The 21,613-nt window shown below is 46.8% G+C and overlaps 1 protein-coding gene across 1 annotated transcript in view; it reads left to right on the top strand.

The window, feature by feature from the left end:
• PGM2L1 (phosphoglucomutase 2 like 1) overlaps positions 1-21,613 on the top strand; it is an 86,621-nt gene that overhangs the window by 40,263 nt on the left and 24,745 nt on the right. Inside the window, exons 4-6 of the mRNA XM_029054252.2 lie at positions 11,467-11,551; positions 17,945-18,028; positions 20,012-20,205. Coding sequence (XP_028910085.1) covers positions 11,467-11,551; positions 17,945-18,028; positions 20,012-20,205 — 363 coding nt within the window. The remainder of the gene's footprint in view (positions 1-11,466; positions 11,552-17,944; positions 18,029-20,011; positions 20,206-21,613) is intronic.

Genomic DNA, 21,613 nt, shown 5'->3' on the forward strand with positions numbered 1-21,613 from the left:
ACTCTCCTCACCTTACAGAACCCTTCTAAAATCACATTTCTTTAAGAGGCCCTGACTAAGTCCTCGTTTTCCCCTCTCCACCCTCCCCTCAGCTTCAGCTCTGCAACTGGCTGCCTACCCCTTAAACACTTTACTACTCACCACAGCACCTCTGTACGCATCCTTATACTCTGCAGTTTTTCCTATCGTCAAATGATTGTGATTCCATTCATTCAGTAATATTTAAGTGCTTATTGTGTGCAGACCACTGGACTAAGCACTTGGGAAAGTAGAGTACAACACTAAAGAGAGACAATCCCTGCCCACAACGAGCTCACGGTCTAGAGGCGGAGAGACAGACAGCAATACAAATGAATAGACATCAATACAATCAGTCAAATGACAGATATATACGTCACTGCTGTGGGGAAGAGCGAAGGGAGAAGTCTGGGCGACGCAGAAGGGAGTGGGAGGTGAGGTCTGTTCCTCGTAGACTGTGAGCTCCTAGAGGGCAAGGATCCTGCCTACCAACTCTATCGAATTATAATAATAATAATAATGATGGTATTTGTTAAGCGCTTACTATATGCCAAGCACGGTTCTAAGCGCTGGGGGAGATGCAAGGTCATCAGGTTGTTCCACATGGGGCTCACAGTCTTCATCCCCATCTTGTGAGGTCACTGAGACCCAGAGAAGTGAAGTGACTTGTCCAAATCACACAGCCGACAAGTGGCAGAGCTGGGATTAGGATCCACGACCTCTGACTCCCAACCCGGGTTCTTTCCACTAAACCAAGCTGCTTCTCAGATTATACTTTCCCAAGCGCCTAATACAGTGTTTCACACGCAGTAGGCATAGAAATACCACTGATTGATCGATCCTTTGTCACGTCTTAAAAGAAATGTGCTCCTATTTTCCTCCTCCCCTTTATTACCGTTATCTTCAGAAGATAGCTCTCCTCTAGCTCTCCGACCAGTCCAAGGCTCCAAACTACTAAAATACCCCTCCACCAACCCCCTACACCTTTCCCGCTCATTCAACTGCTGACATCTGTGGGCTCTTTTACTACTAATAATTAATAATGAAATAATAATAATGTTGGTATTTGTTAAGTGCTTACTATGTGCAGAGCACTGTTCTAAGTGCTGGGTTAGATACAGGGTAATCAGGTTGTCCCACGTGAGGCTCACAGTTAATCCCCATTTTCCAGATGAGGTAACTCAGGCACAGAGAAGTTAAGTGACTTGCCCACAGTCACACACAGCTGCCAAGTGGCAGAGCCGGGATTCCAACCCATGACCTCTGACTCCCAAGCCTGGGCTCTTTCCACTGAGCCACGCTGCTTCTCTAATCATAATAATTCATTATATAATGAATAATAATCTCCATCCAAACCGCTATCACGTTAAACCAATCACTTATCTTATCCTGTCTTGATTGCTGCATCAGCCTCCTTGGTGGCCTTCCATCCTGCTGTCTCTCCCTACTCCAGTCCATACTTCACCATGCTGTTGCCCAGATCATTTTTCTACAGAAAATGCTTTTTCTATAAAAGAATGTTTCCCCACTCCTTAAGGAACACCAGTCGTTGCCCAAACTGAAACTCCTCACCGTTGCTTTTAAAGCATTCAATCACCTTGCCCCCTCCTATCTCACCTCACTACGCTCCTTCCACAGCCCAGCCCGCACACTTCGCTCTTCTAATGCCAGACTATTCACTGGACCTTGTTCTTGCCCATTTCACCGCTGACCCCTCACCCACGTCCCGCCTCTTGCCTGGAACGCCCTCCCTCCTCAAATCCGACAATTATTCTCCGCCCTTCAAAGCCTTACTGAAGGCCCATCTCCTCCAAGAGGTCTTCCCATTCTGAGCCCTCCTTTCCTCTTCTCTCACTCCCTCCTGCCTTGCTCCCTTTATTCATCCTCTGCTTCCAGCCCCACAGCACTTGGGTACATATTGATACATTTATTTATTTCTATTAATGACTGTCTTCCCCTCTAGACTATAAACCCACTGTGGTCAGGGAATCTGTCTGTTTATTGTTGTATTGTACCCTCCCAAGTATTTAGTAGAGAACTCTGCACACAGTAAATAGGATTGAATGAGTGGAGTGTTAAGCACTTTTTATGTGCTAAACAATGGGGTAAGTTTTCCCTCTCCTCAAGAACCTCCAGTAGTTACTTGCTAAACAGTGGGGTAGATGCCATCAGTTAGTACTATTGAGGGGTTACTGTTTGCAAACTGCTGTACTGAGTGCTTGGGAGAGTATGCTGCAGGGATTGTCTCTATCTGTTGCCAAATTGTACATTCCGAGCGCTAGGTACAGTGCTCTGCACATAGTAAGCGCTCAATAAATATGACTGAATGAATATACCGCAGTAATGTTGGCAGCCATGTTGTCTGTCCACCAGAAGCATACAGTTTAGGGGGATAGAAACAGTAAAATGAACTGCCATTCATTTATTCATTCAGTAGTATTTATTGAGCGCTTACTATGCTCAGAGCACTGTACTAAGCGCTTAGAATGTACAATTCGGCAACAGATAGAGACAATCCCTGCCCAATATTGGGCTCACGAATATGTACTTAAGTGCTGTGGCTTTGTGGGTGAATATCAAAAAACAGCTTGGCCTGGTGGAAACACCCTGGGCTTGGGAGTCAGAGGCCCTGGGTTCTAATCCTGCCTCTGCCATTTACCTGCTGGATGACCTTGGGCAAGTCACTTCACTTCTCTGCCTCAGTTTTCTCATCTGCAAAATGGAGATTCAATGGAGATTCTCCCTCCTACTTAGAATGTGAGCCCCATGTGAGACCTGATTTTCTTATATCTACCTTAGTGCTCAGTGCAGTGCTTGGTACATAGTAAGCTGTCAACAAATCCCATTATTATTATTACTCTCCTTTTTAATAATAATGGACAGTGACTCTCCTCACTTTCAAAGCCTTATTGAAGGCACAACTCCTCCAAGAGGTCTTGCCTAACTAAGCCCTCATTTTCTCTTCCCCCATTCCCTTCTGCCTTGCTCTCTTTATTCACCCCCACCCCAGCTCCACAGGACTTACATACATATCTGTAATTTATTTATATTAATGTCTGTCTCCCCTTCTAGATGGCAAACTCACTGCGGGCCGGGAATGTGTCTGTCATATCATTGTATAGTACTCTCCCAAACACTTAGTACAGTGCCCTGCAGTTAGTCCTCGATAAATATGAATGATTAGTATCACTATTAGCATAAAGCGTAGAGATACAAGTTCAGAGGTAACATGGAAGAGAAAGGGAGTAGGGGAAAAAAGTACTTAGTTGGTGAAGCCCTCTTGGAAAAGATGTGACTTTAATCGTAATAATAATTATGGTATTAGGCGCTTACTATATGCAAAGCACTGTTCTAAGCGCTAAGGCCTTGAAGGTGGGGAGAGTGATGATTTGTCAGATACGAGGAGGAGGGAGTTCCAGGCCAGAAGAAGGCCATGGGCAAGAGGTTGGCAGCGGTACAGTGAGGTACAGATTGAGGTACAGTGAGTTAAGTTGGAATTGGAGGAACAAAGTGTGCGGGCTTGTTTATGGTAGGAAATCAGTGAGGTGAGGAAGGATGGGGAGCGCTGACTGAGTGCTTCCTGGATCATTTTTCTAAAAGGAACATTCAGTCCATGTTTTCCCTCTCCTCAAGAACCTGCAGTAGTTGCCCATCCACCCACGCATCAAACTGAAACTCCTTTCGATGGACTTTTAAAGCAGAATGGTCCGTGGATTGGAATGGGGAGAGGTAGGGAGGACAGTGAAGAGGCCGATTCAGTAGTCAAGGAAGACGAAGTTGGATATGGTAAGTACTTGGATCAGCATAGTTGCAGTGTGGAGAGGAAAAAGTGGATTTTATATTAATGTCTGTCTCCCCCTCTAGACTGTAAACTCACTGCAGGCAGGGAATGTATCTGTCATACTGTTTTATCGTACTCTCCCCAACACTTAGTACAGTGCCCTGCACACAGTCCTTGATATTGATTGATTATTATAATTATTAGCATAAAGCATACACATACAAGTTCAGAGGTAATATGGAAGAGAAAGGGAGTAGGGGAAAAAAGGACTTAGTTGGTGAAGGCCCCTTGCCTTGCCCCTTCCTATCTTCACCTCACTACTCTCCTACTACAACCCAGTCCCCATACTTCGTTCCTCTAATGCCAGACTACTCACTGGGCCTTGATCTTGCCCATTTCACCACTAACCCCCTCACCCATGTCCCACCTCTTGCCTGGAAAGCCCTCTCTCTTCAAATCCGACAATTATTCTCCCCCCCTCAAAGCCTTACTGAAGGCATATCTCCTTCAGTGCGAAGGAGAGTGAGAGAGAGAAAGAAAGGATAGAAACAACAGGATTTGGTGATAGCTTGAGTATGTGGGTTAAGTGGGAGAGATGAATGGAGGATAATGCCAAGGTTATGGGCTTGTGAGACAGAGAGGATAGTGGTGTGATCTACAGTGATGGAAAAGATGGGGAGGAGGGTTTGGGTGGGAAGGTGAGAAGTTCTGTTTTAATAATGTTGGTATTTGTTAAGCGCTTACTATGTGCCGAGCACTGTTCTAAGCGCTGGGGTAGACATAGGGGAATTAGGTTGTCCCACATGGGGCTCACAGTCTTAATCCCCATTTTACAGATGAGGGAACTGAGGCACAGAGAAGTTAAGTGACTTGCCCACAGTCACCCAGCCGACAAGTGGCAGAGCTGGGATTTGAACTCATGAGCCCTGACTCCAAAGCCCATGCGCTTTCCACTGAGCCACGCTGGACATGTTAATTTTGAGGTGTCCGTGGGACATCCCTGTAGAGATATCTTGAAGGCAGAAGGAAATGTGAGACTGCAGAGAGGGGGAGGTCAGGGCTGGAGAGGTAGATTTGGGAACCATCTGCATAGAGGTTGTTGTTGAAGCCTTCGGAGCGAATGAGTTCTCCAAAGAAGTGGGTGTAGATGGAGACTAGATGGGGACACAGTTGTGGGGTGAGAATGAAGGAGCCTGTGAAAGATGGAGAAGGAGCAGCCAGAGAGTTAGGAGGAGAATGGGCAGTGGACAGTGTCAGTGAAGCCAAGGTTGGATAATGTTTCTAGGAGGAGGGGTGGTACACAGTGTCACAGGCAGCTGAGGGGTCGAGGAGGATTAGGATTGGGTAGAGACCATCGGATTTGGCAAGAAGGAAGATCATCGGTTATGTTAGGGTTGTATCCGTGGACCGCATCTGTACCCTTTAAGCACTTGATATTCATCCCACCCTCTCCCCCCTCCAGCCTTTATGTTCATGTTTGTAATATTTCTTAATGTCTGTCTCCCCTTCTAGACTGGAAGCTGCTTGTGGTCAGGGAAAGTGACTGTCAACTGGGATTGTACTCTCCCAAATTCTTAATTCAGTGTTCCGCATACGAGTGCTCAATAAATGCCGTCGATTAATTGTTTGAGTGAAGAGGGCAGAGACCGGTTTGGAGGGGTTCAAGGAGGGTCGTGGAGCAGAGGGTGTAGACAACGCGCTCAAGGAGTTTGGTGAAGAACAGGAGGTGGAAAAGATGGGATAACTGGAGGGAGCCATGAGGTCAAGGGAGGATTTTGGGTTTTTTTAGGGTACAGAGGATAATGACCACCTTGAAAAACAGCGGAGAAGAAGCCTTTAGAAGGTGAATGGCTGAAGATGGTGGTCAGGGAGGGAAGAAGTAAAGGGGAAACTATTTCAGTTACTACAGTAGAATCAGGTTGAACAGGGTCTCCGTCCCACATGGAAGTCACAGTCTAAGGGAGGGGGAGAACAGGCATTAAAGCCCATTTTGCAGATGAGGGAACCAAGGCGGAGAAGTTGCCATCGGCCCAAAGTCACACAGCAGGCACAGGGCAGAAGCGGGACTAGAACCCTGGTCTCATGATTCCTTGACTCCTGTGCTCCTTCCACAAGGCCCGGCTCCTTCTTTGGTCTCTTTTCCCTCCATCGCTTCCTTGCTTCCCGGCTCCGTTACTGTAGCCTCTGGAGTTCAGGGGAAGTAACGTGGCTTAGTGGAAGGAGCACGGGCCCGGGAGTCAGAAGGTCGTAGGTTCTATTCCCGGCTCCACCACTTCTCTGCTGTGTGACCTTGGGCTAGCTGCTTAACTTCTCTGTGCCTCAGTTACCTCATCTGTAAAATGGGGGTTAAAACTGTAGGCCCCATGTGGGACACCCTGATTACCTTGTATCTACCCCGGTGCTTAGAACAGTGCTTGGCACATAGTAAGCGCTTAACAAATACCATCAATATTTATTATTATTATTATTATTATTATTATTATTATTATAGCCACTTCCTGCCAAGAACCTGCCCTCCCCTCTCCTGTCTACCCTACGTACGGCTCCATAGAGCATCTTAAAACATTGTTTGTTTAAAATGTGACTCCTTTTCCCAAACCATTGCTCCATCAATCAGTGATATTTATTGGGAAGTAGCAGGGTGCAGCAGATAGAGCACGGACCTGGAAGTCAGAGGCCATGGGTTCTGATCCCAGCTCCGCCACTTTTCTGCTATGTGGCCTTGGGTAAGTCACTTCACTTCTCTGGGCCTCAGTTCCCTCATCTGTAAAATGGGCATTAAGACTGTGAGCCCCGTGCAGAACAGGGACTGTGTCCAACCTGATTTGCTAGTACTGTCCCTGGTATATATTAACAAATACCATAATTATTATTATTATTAATAAATGCTTATTGTGTGCAGAGCACTGTATGAAGCATCTAGGAGAATGGAATATAACAGTTGGTAGACATTCCCTGCCCAAAGAAACTTCTAATAGCTTCTCCCGTAAAACAGCAGTTCCTAATATTGCTGTCGAGGCTTTGTCTTGTTCCTATCTCTTGTCTTCTGGTGAATCCACACTTAACATTCCTCACTTTTCCCAAGATAACCAAACTGAGCCTCATTCACACCTCTCCCACTTTCCTTGTACTTTTCCCTCCCCTCCATGCATCTCTCTCCTCCCTCACTCTTCCTGACCTTCAAAGCCTTTCCCTTCGGTCAGTCAAGCAATCAGTCGACTATTGAGCTCCTCCCGAGTGGGAGCCAGTGTACTAGACAGCCAGGATAGTGCCACGGTAACATAGTTCGAGGAGCCGACAATTCATGGCAGAGAGCAAAAATGATTTTCAGGTGGCGAAAGCTAGAGGCAGAACGAGGATAAAGCAGAAAGTCCTGCACACAAATGTCAATCAATGCTATTTATTGAGCACTTACTATATGAAAAGTACTGTGCTAACCACTTGGGGAAGAACAATATAATGAAGTTGTAGAAACGATCCCTGCCCACAAAGAGCTCGGCTCTCCTGACGTGAAACAGGTGACTAATTGATGTACAGAATATCTAGATAAAATATATAAATTTATAAAAATCTATGTAAGCACCTAAGATAAGGCTAGTCACTTTTTTCCAAGACGCATTCTCTAACTAGCCCCCATCTTCTTTCTCATGCCACCTCTTCATAATTCGATCAATCGTATTTATTGAGTGCTTACTGTGTGCAAGACACTGTACTGTGCACTTGGAAAAGTACAGTGGAGTTGCTAGACACATTTCCTGCCCACAGTGAGCTCACAGTCTAGAGGGGGAGACAGATATTAATTGAATTGCGGGTATGTGAAAAAGTGCTGTGAGGCTGAGGGAGGGGTGAATAAAGAGAACAAATCAGGGTAATGCAGCAGGGACTGGGAAAAGAGGAAATGAGGGGCCTAGTCAGGGAAGGCCTCTTGGAGGAGATAGATCTTAAATAAGGCTTTAAAGGTGGGGAGAGTCATTTTCTGTCAGATATGAGGAGGGAGGGCGTTCCAGGCCAGAGGCAGGATGTGAGGGAGCGGTAGGGAAGCAGCGTGGCTCAGTGGAAAGAGCACGGCCTTGGGAGTCAGAGGTCGTGGGTTCGAATCCCAACTCTGCCACTTGTCAGCCGTGTGACTGTGGGCAAATCACTCAACTTCTCTGTGCTTCAGTTACCTCATCTGTAAAATGGGGATGAAGACTGTGAGCCTCATGTAGGACAACCTGATTACCCTGTATCTACCCCAGCTCTTAGAACAATGCTCTGCATATAGTAAGCGCTTAACAAATACCAACATTATTATTATTAGACAAGTTTGAGGAACCCTGAGTAGGTCGGCATTAGAGGGGAACAAAGAGTGCGAGCTGGGTTGTTGTGGGAGAGCAGCGAGGTGAAGTAGGAGGGGACATGGTGATTGACTGCTTTAAAGCCCATGATAAGGAGGTTGTTGGATGTGGAGATGGGTGGATAGCCACCGGAGGTTCCTGAGGAGTGGGGAGACATAAACAGAGCCCTCAACGTATTAATTGAATTCCATTCTCTTGCATTTATGGTTTCTATGTTCTTATTCTTCTCTTTATTGTATTTTGGGACCCTTTGCCTCCCCTTTAGATTATAAAATCCTTGAGGTCAGGGTTTGTGTCGTCAGGGTTTGTGTCATCTTCTTTTATTGTACATCCCCAAGCCTTGGTACAGGGCCCCCGAACATAGGAAGCGCTCACTAAATTCGGTGGAAAATAAAGATAATACTGTAAATAGGTTTGTCAATCAAAACACTCTTCACTTTTTTTTATAAAATTTTATTTTATGATCCTTGTTAACCGTTTACTATATGGCAAGCACCGTAGTAAATGCTAGGGTAGATACAAGAAGCAGCGTGGCTCAGTGGAAAGAGCCTGGGCTTGGGAGTCAGAGGTCATGGGTTCGACTCCTGCTCTGCCACTTGTCAGCTGTGTGACTGTGGGCAAGTCACTTCACTTCTCTGTGCCTCAGTTACCTCATCTGTAAAATGGGGATTAACTCTGAGCCTCACGTGGGACAACCTGATTACCCTGTATCTCCCCCAGCGCTTAGAACAGTGCTCGGCACATAGTAAGCGCTTAACAAATACCAACATTATTATCATCTTCCAGTTGGACACAGTCTCACGGGCCTCTCAGTCTAAGTAAGAGGGAATAGCATTTAATCCCCATTTTTGGCAGACGAGGTAACTGAAGCCCAGAGAAGTGAAATAACTTTCCCAAGGTCACGCAGCAGACTAGTGGAGGAGCTGCGATTAGAACCCAGGTGCCCTGACTCCCAGGCCCTTGCACTTTCCATTAGGCCACGCTGCTTCCCAAGATAATCTAACTGCACCTCACTCAAAGCTCTCCCACCTTCAACCCACTACGCACACTCTTCCCTCTCCCTCGATCTCTCTCCTCCCTCTAGTACTCTAAACCACACCCCTCCGAAAATGGAAGTACAGTCCGGGCTGCCGAGGGCATTTCGTAGTTGAGAATTTTGCAATCTCTCCTGGAACAGGAGGACTCTGTGAAAATCTCAGAGTTTTGCCCCAAGAGCCCCACCCTCGATATATATTCACCTCACCTGCCCTCTCCATCCAGATGACCACCCTCAATCACACACTACGTCCCACTTCCCCCCACCACTTTACACACTGACATATATATCATATATTGAGCATATATCTACGCGCTCAGAAACATTTGAGGAGGAGCAGAGCAGGTGACAAAGGAAACCGTTCCTCCTTATCTCAAACCCATGGACACTAAGCATACTGCTCGCATATCACTTGTTCCTATGCTGTTGCTGCTCCTTGATGGGACCATGGCATTTCCCTTACCTTCTCCTCAGAAGCAGCGTGGCTCAGTGGAAAGAGCCTGGACTTCGGAGTCAGAGGTCACGGGTTCGACTCCCGGCTCTGCCACTTGTCAGCTGTGTGACTGTGGGCAAGTCACTTCACTTCTCTGTGCCTCAGTTACCTCATCTGTAAAATGGGGATTGACTGGGAGCCTCACGTGGGACAACCTGATTCCCCTGTATCTCCCCCAGCGCTTAGAACAGTGCTCTGCACATAGTAAGCGCTTAACAAATACCAATATTAGTGGCCGCCCCCCAGATTTCCCTTGGCAGGCTCTGGTTTAAGCATTCAGCCACTCACCCAAATTCCAAAGTCAATTCAGGTGACGTGCCACTGGCTGCTTGAAGTTGTATAACTTGTTTAAATGATGCCTAAACGTAAAATTATTTGGTGTCCTTCCACCTTATATGAACCCAAGAGCCAGTGTAAGCTCGTAGTGAGTAAGGAGAGTTGGGGAAATAATTCTGGGAGTCCTGTTTTGTTTTGAAAGTGATCAGCTTTGGCTGTGTTACTGTAGATTCGCCATTCTTTATAATGTACAGTGAACTCTGGATTATTCACAAGCTGATTGTCCAGGAGGTGGGCCAGCTGGGTTCCTTGGCTTATCCTCTCTTCCTTTTGGTAGTCTCACTGTTGATTAGAACATCCTTCAGAAAAGTGAGGTGGGGAAGGAGAAAAAACTGAGATAACCCTCAAGCCAATCAATTTTATGGTGGGTTCTTGTCTGGTAAAAAGTTTGTTGACTTATGTGATTTGGAGATGGTCAGAAAGTTCAGTCAGATCAGAATATTTGAGTCCTTGCTGTGTGCAGAGCACTGTCCTAAGTGCTTGGGGAAAAGTACGGTATAGCAGAGTTGGAAGATACGATCCCTGCGTACATAGAGCTTACAGTCTACGGGAAAGGTCCTGTTAAACCATCAACTATGTCCATTGAGTTCACCCTAATTGAATATTCTGATCATCTAAGACGGCTATAGGAAAGACAATATTTCTGTTGAAGTTTCAGGTTATAATTTCTTCATTATCATCAATGAAGAAGCAGCAAAGAACCAGTGTGGCTTAGTGAAAAGAGCACGGGCTGGGGAGTCAGAAGATGTGGGTTCTAATCCCAGCTCCGCCACTTGTCAACTTAGTGACCTTGGACAAGCCACTTCACTTCTCTGTGCCCCAGTTACTTCATCTGTAAAATGGGGATTGAGACTGTGAGCGCTATGTGGGACAGGGACTGTGTCCAACCCGATTTGCTTGTATCCATCCCAGCGCTTAGTACAGTTCCTGGCACATAGTAAGCACTTAGCAAATGCTATTATTATTATTATTGATGATATCTACTGAGCAAACTGTGCACAGCACTGTACTAAGTACTTGAGAGAGTACAATACAACAGACTTGTCAGACACATTCCTTCCGCACAACGAACTTACTATCTAAAGGGGAAGATATTAAGATCAATAAATTATGGATAGGTACATAAGTGCTATGGGGTTGAGGGTGGGGTGGATAGCAAATGCCCAGAGGTCACAGATCCAAGTGAGTAGATGACCCAGAAGGGAGAGTCAGGAAAAAGAGGGTTTAATCAAGGAAGGCCTCTTGGAGGAGGTGTCACCATAGAGGGAGGTGTCTTTAAGAGGTGGTGAGTTTTGAAATGCCTAATAGGAGAGACTCCTTTAAGACTTTCCCCCCCTCTTCCCACCAGAAAGCGAATCTAGCAGTCGTCTTTAATCTTCCTAGTATTTATGCCATTAATCTGTGGAAAATTGAGTATTTAAAATCGCTGAAGGCATGATTCTAAGAGGTTTAATTTTCTCTGCAGCCTAGCAAAGCTGACTGCCACTGTCCTGCTGGCCAAAGGTGTACCTGTCTATTTGTTTTCAAGATACGTCCCTACACCTTTCGTAGTAAGTATACAGCTTGCCCTAATTGACATTTTGTCCATGAATACTAACTTTTAGGTCAGAATTTAAAGAGCATTATTCTAGACGTTACCTAGACCAGAGAACCCAGGCGTGTCCCCGGTTCCCAGTGAGCGTACTGCAGAAGATCTGGTGATTCGTCATGTACTAATTGCCAATTTAGCCCAGGATCCACTTGCCTCGCCCAATGTGACGCCCGATCGCTGCGGGGAAGACCTTTCCCTTCCCTCTCCCCTTCTCCGCCGGGCACTTTCCAATTAATAACTTGCAAGCACACGTATCTGGAGGAATTGAAGGATGGAGACGTTTGCTTTCCTGTAATTTAGTATCTGTAATTTATTTCTTATCTGTAGTTTATATTACTGTCTCCCCCTCTAGCCTGTGAGCTCGCTGTGGGCAGGAATGTGTCTGTTTCTTGTTATATTGTACTCTCCCAAGCACTTAGTACAGTGCTTTGCACACAGTAAGCACTCAATATGATTGAATGAATGAATTCCTGCCCTGATTTCATGCTGCCTTAGGCCGAAGTGAGAGAAAGCCACCCTCCCTCTTCTGCTTCCTCTACGTTAATTGTGGCCAAGGTGTGTTTTCTCTCCTTCCCCAATTCTGTCCTGCTGGGGCAGGAAAGGAGGGAGTGGCTGCCTTTTGTTGTTTTGTTTTTTGTTTTTTTAATGTAAATGGTATTCGTTAATCACTTATTTATGTGCCAGGCACTGTACTAAGCACTGGGATGGATCCAAGCTAATCGGTTGGACACAGTCCCTGTCCCACATGGGGCTCACAGTCTTACTCCCTCGTTTGACAAATGAGGGAACTGAGGCCCAGAAAAGTGAAGTGACTTGCCCAAGGTCACACCACCTACAGATAGCAGAGTTGGGATTAGAACCCACATCTTTCTGACTTCCAGACCCGTGCTCTTTCCACTTGGCCGTGCTGCGGAGGGAGTCAAGTGTGTGATACATGGGGATCAAGGAAGTCTAATAATAATAATGTTGGTATCTGTTAGGTGCTTACTATGTGCAGAGCACCGTTCTAAGCACTGGGGTAGATACAGGGTAATCAGGTTGTCCCACGTGAGGCTCACAGTTAATCCCCATTTTACAGCTGAGGGTACTGAGGCACAGAGAAGTGAAGTGACTCGCCCACAGTCACACAGCTGACAAGTGGCAGAGCCGGGAGTCGAACCCATGACCTCTGACTCGCAAGCCCGGGCTCTTTCCACTGAGCCACGCTGCTTCCCTAGAATAGGGGAGGGAGTAGATGGGAGTGAGCAACAGGGCAATTTTTTTTATTACCCATAAGGGCCTAGTCGTCATATCAGCCACAGGAAAACGTATCCCACAAGGCAGTCACCCACATTTTTGAGAAACCTGTTATACTGTACTCCCCCAAGGACTTACTGTAGTACTCTGCATACAGTAAGCGCTCAATAAATACGATTGATTGATAGTCTATATGGATCTGGTGTACACCTGTACTAAATTAGAGAGAAAATTGGAAGAACTGCCATTTCCATGGCTTAGTGGATAGAGCGCAGGCCTGAGTTCTAATCCCGGCTCTGCCACATGCCTGCTGTGTGATCTTGGGCAAGTCCCTTCACTTCTCTGGGCCTCAGTTACCTCATCTGTAAAATGGGGGTTGAGACTGTGAGCCCCCCATGGGACAGGGACCGTGTCCAACCTGATTAACTTGTATAATAATAATAATGATGATATTTGTTAAGCGCTTACTATGTGCCAAGCACTGTTCTAAGTGCTGGGGTAGATACAAGGTAATCAGGTAGTTCCACGTATTTATCCCAGCACTTAGGACAGTCCTTGGCGCATAGTAAGCGCTTAACAAGTACAGTAATTCTTAATTATTATTAGACCAATAGAAGAGAGCAGCTTTCTTTGCTCAAAAAACTTTGTATGGATCATGGGGCAAGGTGCACCAGCAGTGAAAACACTGCCAAGCACAGGGAGTTACAGATTTGACAGAAGAAGAAATAGGAGAAGCAGCAGCATGGTCTAGTGGACAGAGCATGGGCTTTAGAGTCAGAAAGGCTTGGGTTCTAATTCTGCCTGTCCCGCTCGTCTGCCGGGCAACCTCGGACAAGCCACTTAACTCCTCCGAGCCTCAGTTCCCTCATCTGTCAAATAAGGATTAATTAAGACTGTGAGCCTCATGTGGGACAGGGACTGTGTCCAACCTGATTGGATGTATCTTCCCCAGCGCTTAGAACAGTGCCTGGAACATAGTAAGCACTTAACAGATACCATAATAATGATTATTAATGATTAGTCAGTCTGGGCCATGTACGGTTGAGACTCTGAGTCCGGCTTTGTGTTTTTCTGTAAGAGGTCAATTTCATTGCCAGAGGGAACCACACACTAATGTCCCGGTTAGCCCCGTTAGCCCCTTCCGTCTCTAACAATGGCAACCAGTTGCGTCTAGAAGGAGAAGGCTGCTTGCTCTTCTTTCTATAGGTCCCAGTCATTAAGGAGATAATAAGCGCTTACTATGTGCAGAGCACTATTCTAAGTGCTGGGGTAGTTACAGGGTAATCAGGATGTCCCATGTGAGACTCACAGTCATGGGTGGTATGACCATCCTTCCCGTCTCTAAAGCCCGCAACCTCGGTGTCATCTTTGACTCGGCTCTCTCGTTCACCCCACACATCCAATCTGTTACCAAAACCTGCCGGGCTCACCTTTATAATATCGCCAAGATCCGCCCTTTCCTCTCCACCCAAACAGCTATCTGACTGTTACGGGCTCTCGTAATATCCCGGCTAGATTACTGTGTCAGCCTGCTCTCTCATCTCCCTTCCTCCTCTCTCTCCCCGCTCCAGTCTATTCTTCACTCTGCCTCCCGGCTCATCTTCCCGCAGAAACGCTCTGGGCCTGTCACTCCCCTTCTTAAAAACCTCCAGTGGTTGCCTATCGGCCTCTGAACGAAACAAAAACTTCTCACTCTAGGCTTCGAGGCTGTCCATCCCCTTGTCCCCTCCTACCTCTCCTCCCTTCTCTCTTTCCACCGCCCACCCCGCACGCTCCGCTCCTCCGCCGCCCACCTCCTCACCGTCCCTCGGTCTCTCCCGTCCCGCCGTCGACCCCCGGGCCGGCACGCCCTCCCTCCTCACCTCCGCCAAACTAATTCTCTTCCCCTCTTCAAAACCCTACTAACAGCTCACCTCCTCCAAGAGGCCTTCCCACACTGAGCTCCCCGCTTTTCCCTGTGCTCCCTCTTCCCCCCCTTCACCTCTCCGCAGCTAGACCCTCTTCTCCCCCCTTTCCCTCTGCTCCTCCCCCTCTCCCGTCCCATCCCCTTAGCACTGTACTCGTCCACTCAACTGTATATATCTTCATTACCCTATTTATTTTGTTAATGAGATGTATATCACCTTGAATCTATTTTTGCTATTGCTTTAATATCTTCTTCCCCTTGATTCTGTTTATTGCCATTGTTCTTGTCTGTCCGTCTCCCCCGATTAGACCGTAAGCCAATCAAAGGGCAGGGACTGTCTCTATCTGTTACCGATTTGTCCATTCCAAGCGCTTAGTACAGTGCTCTGCACATAGTAAGCGCTCAATAAATACTGTTGAATGAATGAATGAATGAATCCCCATTTTACAGATGAGGTAACTGAGGCACAGAGAAGTGAAGTGACTTGCCCATAGTCACACAGCTGACAAGTGGCAGAGCCGGGAGTCGAACCCATGACCTCTGACTCCCTAGCCCGACTCTTTCCACTGAGCCACCCTGACCATCTAACATCCTCAACTTCCCTCTACGGACCTAATTTTCTTCCTAGTGTCTTGTCCTGGAATTGATCCCAACCCTTCTTGAACCTATCGACATTTGCTCCATACTCAGTTCTACGGCACAGGCGGAGCTCGGCCCTGGGAGTCAGAGGACCTGGGTTCTAATTCCTGGCTTTGCCACTTCAGTCAGTCCTTCAGTGGGATTTATTGAGCGGTTACTCTGTGAAGAGCACCGGTATTAGGCATTTGGGAGAGTGCAGTATAACAGAGTTGGTTGACACGTTCCATGCCCACAACGACTGTAAAGTCTGCTGTGTGACTTCGGGCCACTCACTTAACTTCTCTGGGCCTCAGCTCCCTCATCTGTAAAATGGGGATTCGATCCCATTCTCTCTCCTGCTTGGACTGCGAGCCCCAGGTGGGACCTGTTGAGCCTGTATCTACCTCAGCGCCTTAGTACAGTGTTTGGCACCCAGTAAGCGCTTAGGAAATGCAACCGTTACTATTATTTATTATTATACTGAATTACTAGTTCTCTCCACCGGGTTATTATTAATGATGCTAGTAAATAATAATATTAAGCACTTACTCCGTGGCAGGGACTGTACTTAACATTGGGAAGGATACAAGAAAATGGGGCTGAACACAGTCCCTGTCTCACATCAAGCTCACAGTCTCCATCCCCATTTTACAGATGAGGTGACTGAGGCCCAGAGAAGCCAAGCGACTTGCCCAGGGTCACATAGTGGACAAGTGACGGAATAGGGATTAGAACCAGTGACCTTCTGATTCCCAGGCCCGTGCTCTATCCACTAGGCCATGCTGCTTCTCATGGCGATAAGAAGTGTTTCCTTTTATTTCCTCCATTTGATGGGAACTGTAATTTGCCTTCCTCGTTTCCCTCAAGTGTCTAACCGGGTTGCCTCTGGACCGTTTCTGCAGAACATCCATGATTCTGCAGCCACCTCCTTCCAGACGTTATCAAATTTGGCTCTTAAGATCTCCCACAGTCCTTGGCTCTCCCCCAGTTTTCAGTTAAACTGTTTCCCTACCTTCGTAATATCCAGTGCCTATAGCCTAGGGATATTTTGTTTCAGGTGGAACCTTTTCCTCTCTTATGATTCTGTTTCAGAAAACTCCAGTTCCTCTGTACCTGAATCCCACTTCTTTATTTTATTTTTAATGGTATTTGTTATAATGATAATAATGATGGCATTTGTTAAGTTTGTTAGGTCATGGGTTCGAATCCCAGCTCTGCCACTTGGCAGCTGTGTGACTGTGGGCAAGTCACTTCACTTCTCTGTGCCTCAGTTACCTCATCTGTAAAATGGGGATTAAGACTGTGAGCCTCATGTGGGACAATCTGATTCCCCTGTATTTACCCCAGCGCTTAGAACAGTGCTCTGCACATAGTAAGCGCTTAACAAATACCAACATTATTATTAAGCACTTACTATGTGCAAAGCGCTGGGGAGAATATAAGGTGATCAGGTTGTCCCACGGGAGGCTCACAGTATTAATCCCCATTTTACAGATGAGGTAACTGAGTCACAGAGAAGTTAAGTGACATGCTCAAAGTCACACAGCTGACAGGCAGCAGAGTAGGGATTTGAACCCATGACCTCTGACTCCCCAGCCCGTGCTCTTTCCCCTGAGCCACGCTGCTTCTGTATGTACTCACTGTATGCCAGGCACTGTACTAAGCACTGGGGCCGATTCAAGGTCATCAGGTTGGACACAGTCCATGTCTCACATGGGGCTCACCGTACATTAGTCCCCATTCTACAGATGAGGTAAGTGAGGCACCGAGAAGCGAAGTGACTTGGTCACAGTCACAGCAGACATGTGGCGGAACCGGGATCAGAACCCAGGTCCTCGGACTCTCAGCCCCGTGCTCTATCCACTAGGCCACGCTGCTTCTCATTCAGCATTTGGGCCGAATGAGTCTGTACAGTGCTTAGCACAGTGCCGGGAACATAGTAAGCGCTTAACAAATACCGTGATTATTATTACAGTGTTTCCAATACATCTCAGATGTGGGGCTCCCCTGGCACTTAACAACCAAGCCAGTAGATGGATATTCGTAGTTGCTTTTCTATTGATAAAAATAATAAATTTTTATTCATAAGTTCTCTGCAGGAGTGGAAGGCTTTTTGTGTTAGCAAATATTTTAGAAGCGGAACACTAGGTTGGAGACATTTAACTGAAGTAGAGACAACGTTCCAGAGAGTTTCATTATTTTTATCTCATGGTCAGCGGCGGACTAGAAAAGAAAACAGGCCAGGTGGCGAAAGCACAGGCTTGGGAGTCAGAGGTCATGGGTCCTTATTCCCGGCTCTGCCACTTGTCCGCTGCGTGACCTTTGGCAAGTCACTTAACTTCTCTGTGCCTCAGTTATTTCATCTGGAAAATGGGGATTGAGACTGAGAGTCTCACGTGGGACAGGGACTTTGTCCCTCCTGATTGCCTTGCATCTACCCAGGGCTGAGAACAGTGCTTAGCGTATAGTAAGCGCTTAATTAATCCCATAATTATTATCTGTGGAAAAGACCAATTGCTAGAGTTACACCATACACCATACACCATAATTTCTTGTATTTTCCAGTAAGATCTTTTTTTTTTTTTGTCTCAGCCGTACGCGGTCCAGGAGCTCAAAGCCGTCGCAGGTGTTATGATTACCGCATCCCATAACCGCAAGGAAGACAATGGATACAAGGTAATGCTTGGGCTCCTGTGGTTTTGCTTATTTGCAATGAGGAAAGAAGGACCTGACCCTACACTTTGCAAATGAGGTGTTAGAGTCCCTGTAGGCTCGATCGAGGACATTGTGCTTTAGAGAGACTTCCACCGTGAGTAACGTGGAGCGTTAGACCCGGAGAGTTCAAGGTGAATAACTGAGGCCTACTGATCCAGTGAGACATGGCCTAGTTTATTCGTCGTGGTGGTTAATAATAATAATAATAATAATGTTGGTATCTGTTAAGCGCTTACTATGTGCCGAGCACTGTTCTAAGCGCCGGGGTAGACACCGCGTGGCTCAGTGGAAAGAGCACGGGCTTTGGAGTCAGGGCTCATGAGTTCGAATCCCAGCTCTGCCACTTGTCGGCTGTGTGACCGTGGGCAAGTCACTTAACTTCTCTGTGCCTCAGTTCCCTCATCTGTAAAATGGGGATCAAGACTGTGAGCCCCACGTGCGACAACCTGATTCCCCTATGTCTACCCCAGCGCTTAGAACAGTGCTCGGCACATAGTAAGCGCTTAACAAATACCAACATTATTATTATTATTAGGTTGTCCCACGTTGTCTCACAGTCTTAATCCCCATTTTACAGATGAGGTAACTGAGGCACCGAGAAGTTAAGTGACTTGCCCAAAGTCACACAGCTGACAAGTGGTAGAGCGGGGGTTCGAACCCACGACCTCTGACTCCAAAGCCCGTGCTCTTTCCGGTGAGCCACGCCACGCAGCGTGGTTATTGCTGTCCACCAGTGGGGTTGGCTGGTTTAATTTGGAAAGGCGATTGTTTATTTCTGCAGTTTTCTGCAGAGATAATTGTGGTCGATGACACATACTTCCTAGGGTCTGAGAGCGTGTGTTTATGTGTATGCACGCACGTGCATACACGAGGGTCTGGGTTGGATCTCTGAGGGTTCTCTAAATTACATTTTTGGTGCACCTCAAGTAACTGGATTTGCATTTGAGAAGCAGTATCGCGTAGCGGATAGAGCAAGGGCCTGGGAGTTATAAGATCATGGGTTCTAGTCCCGCCTCTGCCGCTTGTCTGCTGTGTGACCTTGGGCAAGTCACTTCACTTCTCTGGGCCTCAGTTCCCTCCTCTGTAACAAATGGGAATTAAGAGTGTGAGGCCAATGTGGGACAGCGACTGTATCTAACCTGAGTAATAATGTTGGTATTTGTTAAGCGCTTACTATGTGCAGAGCACTGTTCTAAGCGCTGGGGGAGATACAGGGTCATCAGGTTGTCCCACGTGAGGCTCACAGTTAATCCCCATTTTGCAGATGAGGTAACTGAGGCACAGAGAAGTCGAGTGACTTGCCCAGAGTCACACAGCCGACAAGTGGCAGGGCCGGGAGTCGAACCCATGACCTCTGACTCCGAAGCCCAGGCTCTTTCCACAACCCCAGTGCTTGGCACATAGTAAGCCCTTAACAACTACCATTTAATACAGTGCCTGGCAAATGGTAAGCGCTTATCAAATACCACAATTATTCATCATTATTATTATTACCATCTGAGAAATCTGTTTTTCCAGATTTAAGCCAGTTTTCAGAACACATTTTTTTAGTTCCCAAATTTATGTGGTCCCTATTGTCATAAAGGCAGAGAACGTATATTCAACTCATTGTCAGTGAAGCACACTGTTATTAAGGAGAAAGCATTCAAATCTGTTCTTTTCCTACTAGAATAGAATAATAAAGCTAGAAAATACCTAGGGAGATCAGGTGCCCAGCCTACCGCAACCAGAAAAGTGAACATCTAATTCCAGGCAGGTGATTGTCTATCACCAAATAGTATTTTTGCAGTATTCTATGGTGTGGATTCCCGATATTTGATTCCCATGATAATTCTTTTCCTACAAAACCTACGGACTTCATCCCGACTGACGAAAGGACCCACCGAGCAGAGAACGTCTGTAATACGTAATCAATTCTGTAGCTGTCTCCTTTTCACAATCTAGGTTTATTGGGAAAATGGCGCTCAGATCACATCTCCCCACGATAAAGAAATTCTGAAATGTATAGAAGAAAGCGTCGAGCCCTGGAACGATTCATGGAATGAGAATCTAGTTGACACCAGTCCCCTGAAGAGAGACCCTCTCCAAGATATTTGCACGAGTTACATGGAGGATTTAAAAAAGATTTGTTTTCACAGGTACCGTGCTAGCCAAGTGTGATTCGGCATCTATCCGCGACTCGTCTCTCATTCCACCCACGTATTCGTTCCGTCACCAAATCCTGTCGGTCTGCCTTTGCGACGTGTGCCCCTTATTGGGCAGGGATTGGCTCTATCTGTTGCCGAGTTGCCCATTCCAAGCGCTTAGTACAGTGCCCTGCACATAGTAAGCGCTCAAAAAATACTACTGAATGAATGAGAGTGTGGAGGATCCGCCCTTTCCATCCAGACTCCTTCCATGCTCATTCGAGCACTTATGCTCTCCTGCCTTGATTACTGCTTCGGTCTCCTCACTGACCTTCCTTCTGTCCCTCTAGTCCGTACTTCACTCTGCCGCCCAGATCATTTTTCTACCAAATGCTCAGTCCACATTTCCCCACTCCTCCAGAACCTCTAGGTGTTTCCCTTCCACGTCTGCATCAGACAGAAGAGCTTTACCATTGGCTTTTAAATGCACTCAGTCATCTCTCCCGCGCCTACCTTACCTCGCTGATATTCTTCTGCAAACCAGCCTCTCACACCGACCTACCTCCGTCTCGTCCGTCTCGCGACCGGCCCCTTGCCCACATCCTCTTTCTGGCCTCTAAATCCCTCTGTCTCTCTCCCCACCTTCACATCTGGGCAGGGATTGTCTCTGTTGCCGAATTGTACGTTCCAAGCGCTTAGTACAGGGCTCTGCACTCAGAAAGTGCTCAATAAATGCGATTGAATGAATGAATGAATCTCTAAGAAACAGCATGGCGTAGTGGATAGAGCATGGGCTTGGGAGTTAGCAGGTTGTGGGTTCTAATCCTGGCTCTGCCACTTGCCTGCTGTGTGACCTTGGGCAAGTCACTTCACTTCTCTGGGCCTCAGTTACCTCATCTGGAAAATGGGGGTCGAGACTGAGACCCACGTGGGACAGGGACTGGGTCCAACCTGATTTCCTTGTATCCACCCCAGCGCTCAGTAGTGCCTGGCACACAGTAAGCGCTTAACAAATACCCTTATTTTTATTATTATCATTATTGTTATCTCCAAGAGGCCTTCCTCGACTGAACCCTCGTTTTCCCGACTCCCTCTTCCTTTTGTGTCGCCCCTGCATTTGGATCTATACCCTTCCTTGATATTCTCCCCACAGCACTTATGTACAAATCCTTATTTTGTACTTAAGTGCTTACTGTGTGCAGAGCGCTCTACTAAGTGCTGGGGGGAATACCCAAGTGGGAATTAGGCGTGGTCCCTGTCCCTCCTGGGGTTCACAATCTAAGAATTTATTTTATGTCTTTTATTTTATTGAATATCTGTATCCCCCTCTGGACTGTAACTGTTGTATTCTACTCTCATTCATTCAATAGTATTTATTGAGCGCTTACTATGTGTAGAGCACTGTACTAAGCGCTTGGAA

This window comes from Ornithorhynchus anatinus, chromosome 2, assembly GCF_004115215.2.
Source record: "Ornithorhynchus anatinus isolate Pmale09 chromosome 2, mOrnAna1.pri.v4, whole genome shotgun sequence".
Taxonomy (NCBI): Eukaryota; Metazoa; Chordata; class Mammalia; order Monotremata; family Ornithorhynchidae; genus Ornithorhynchus; species Ornithorhynchus anatinus.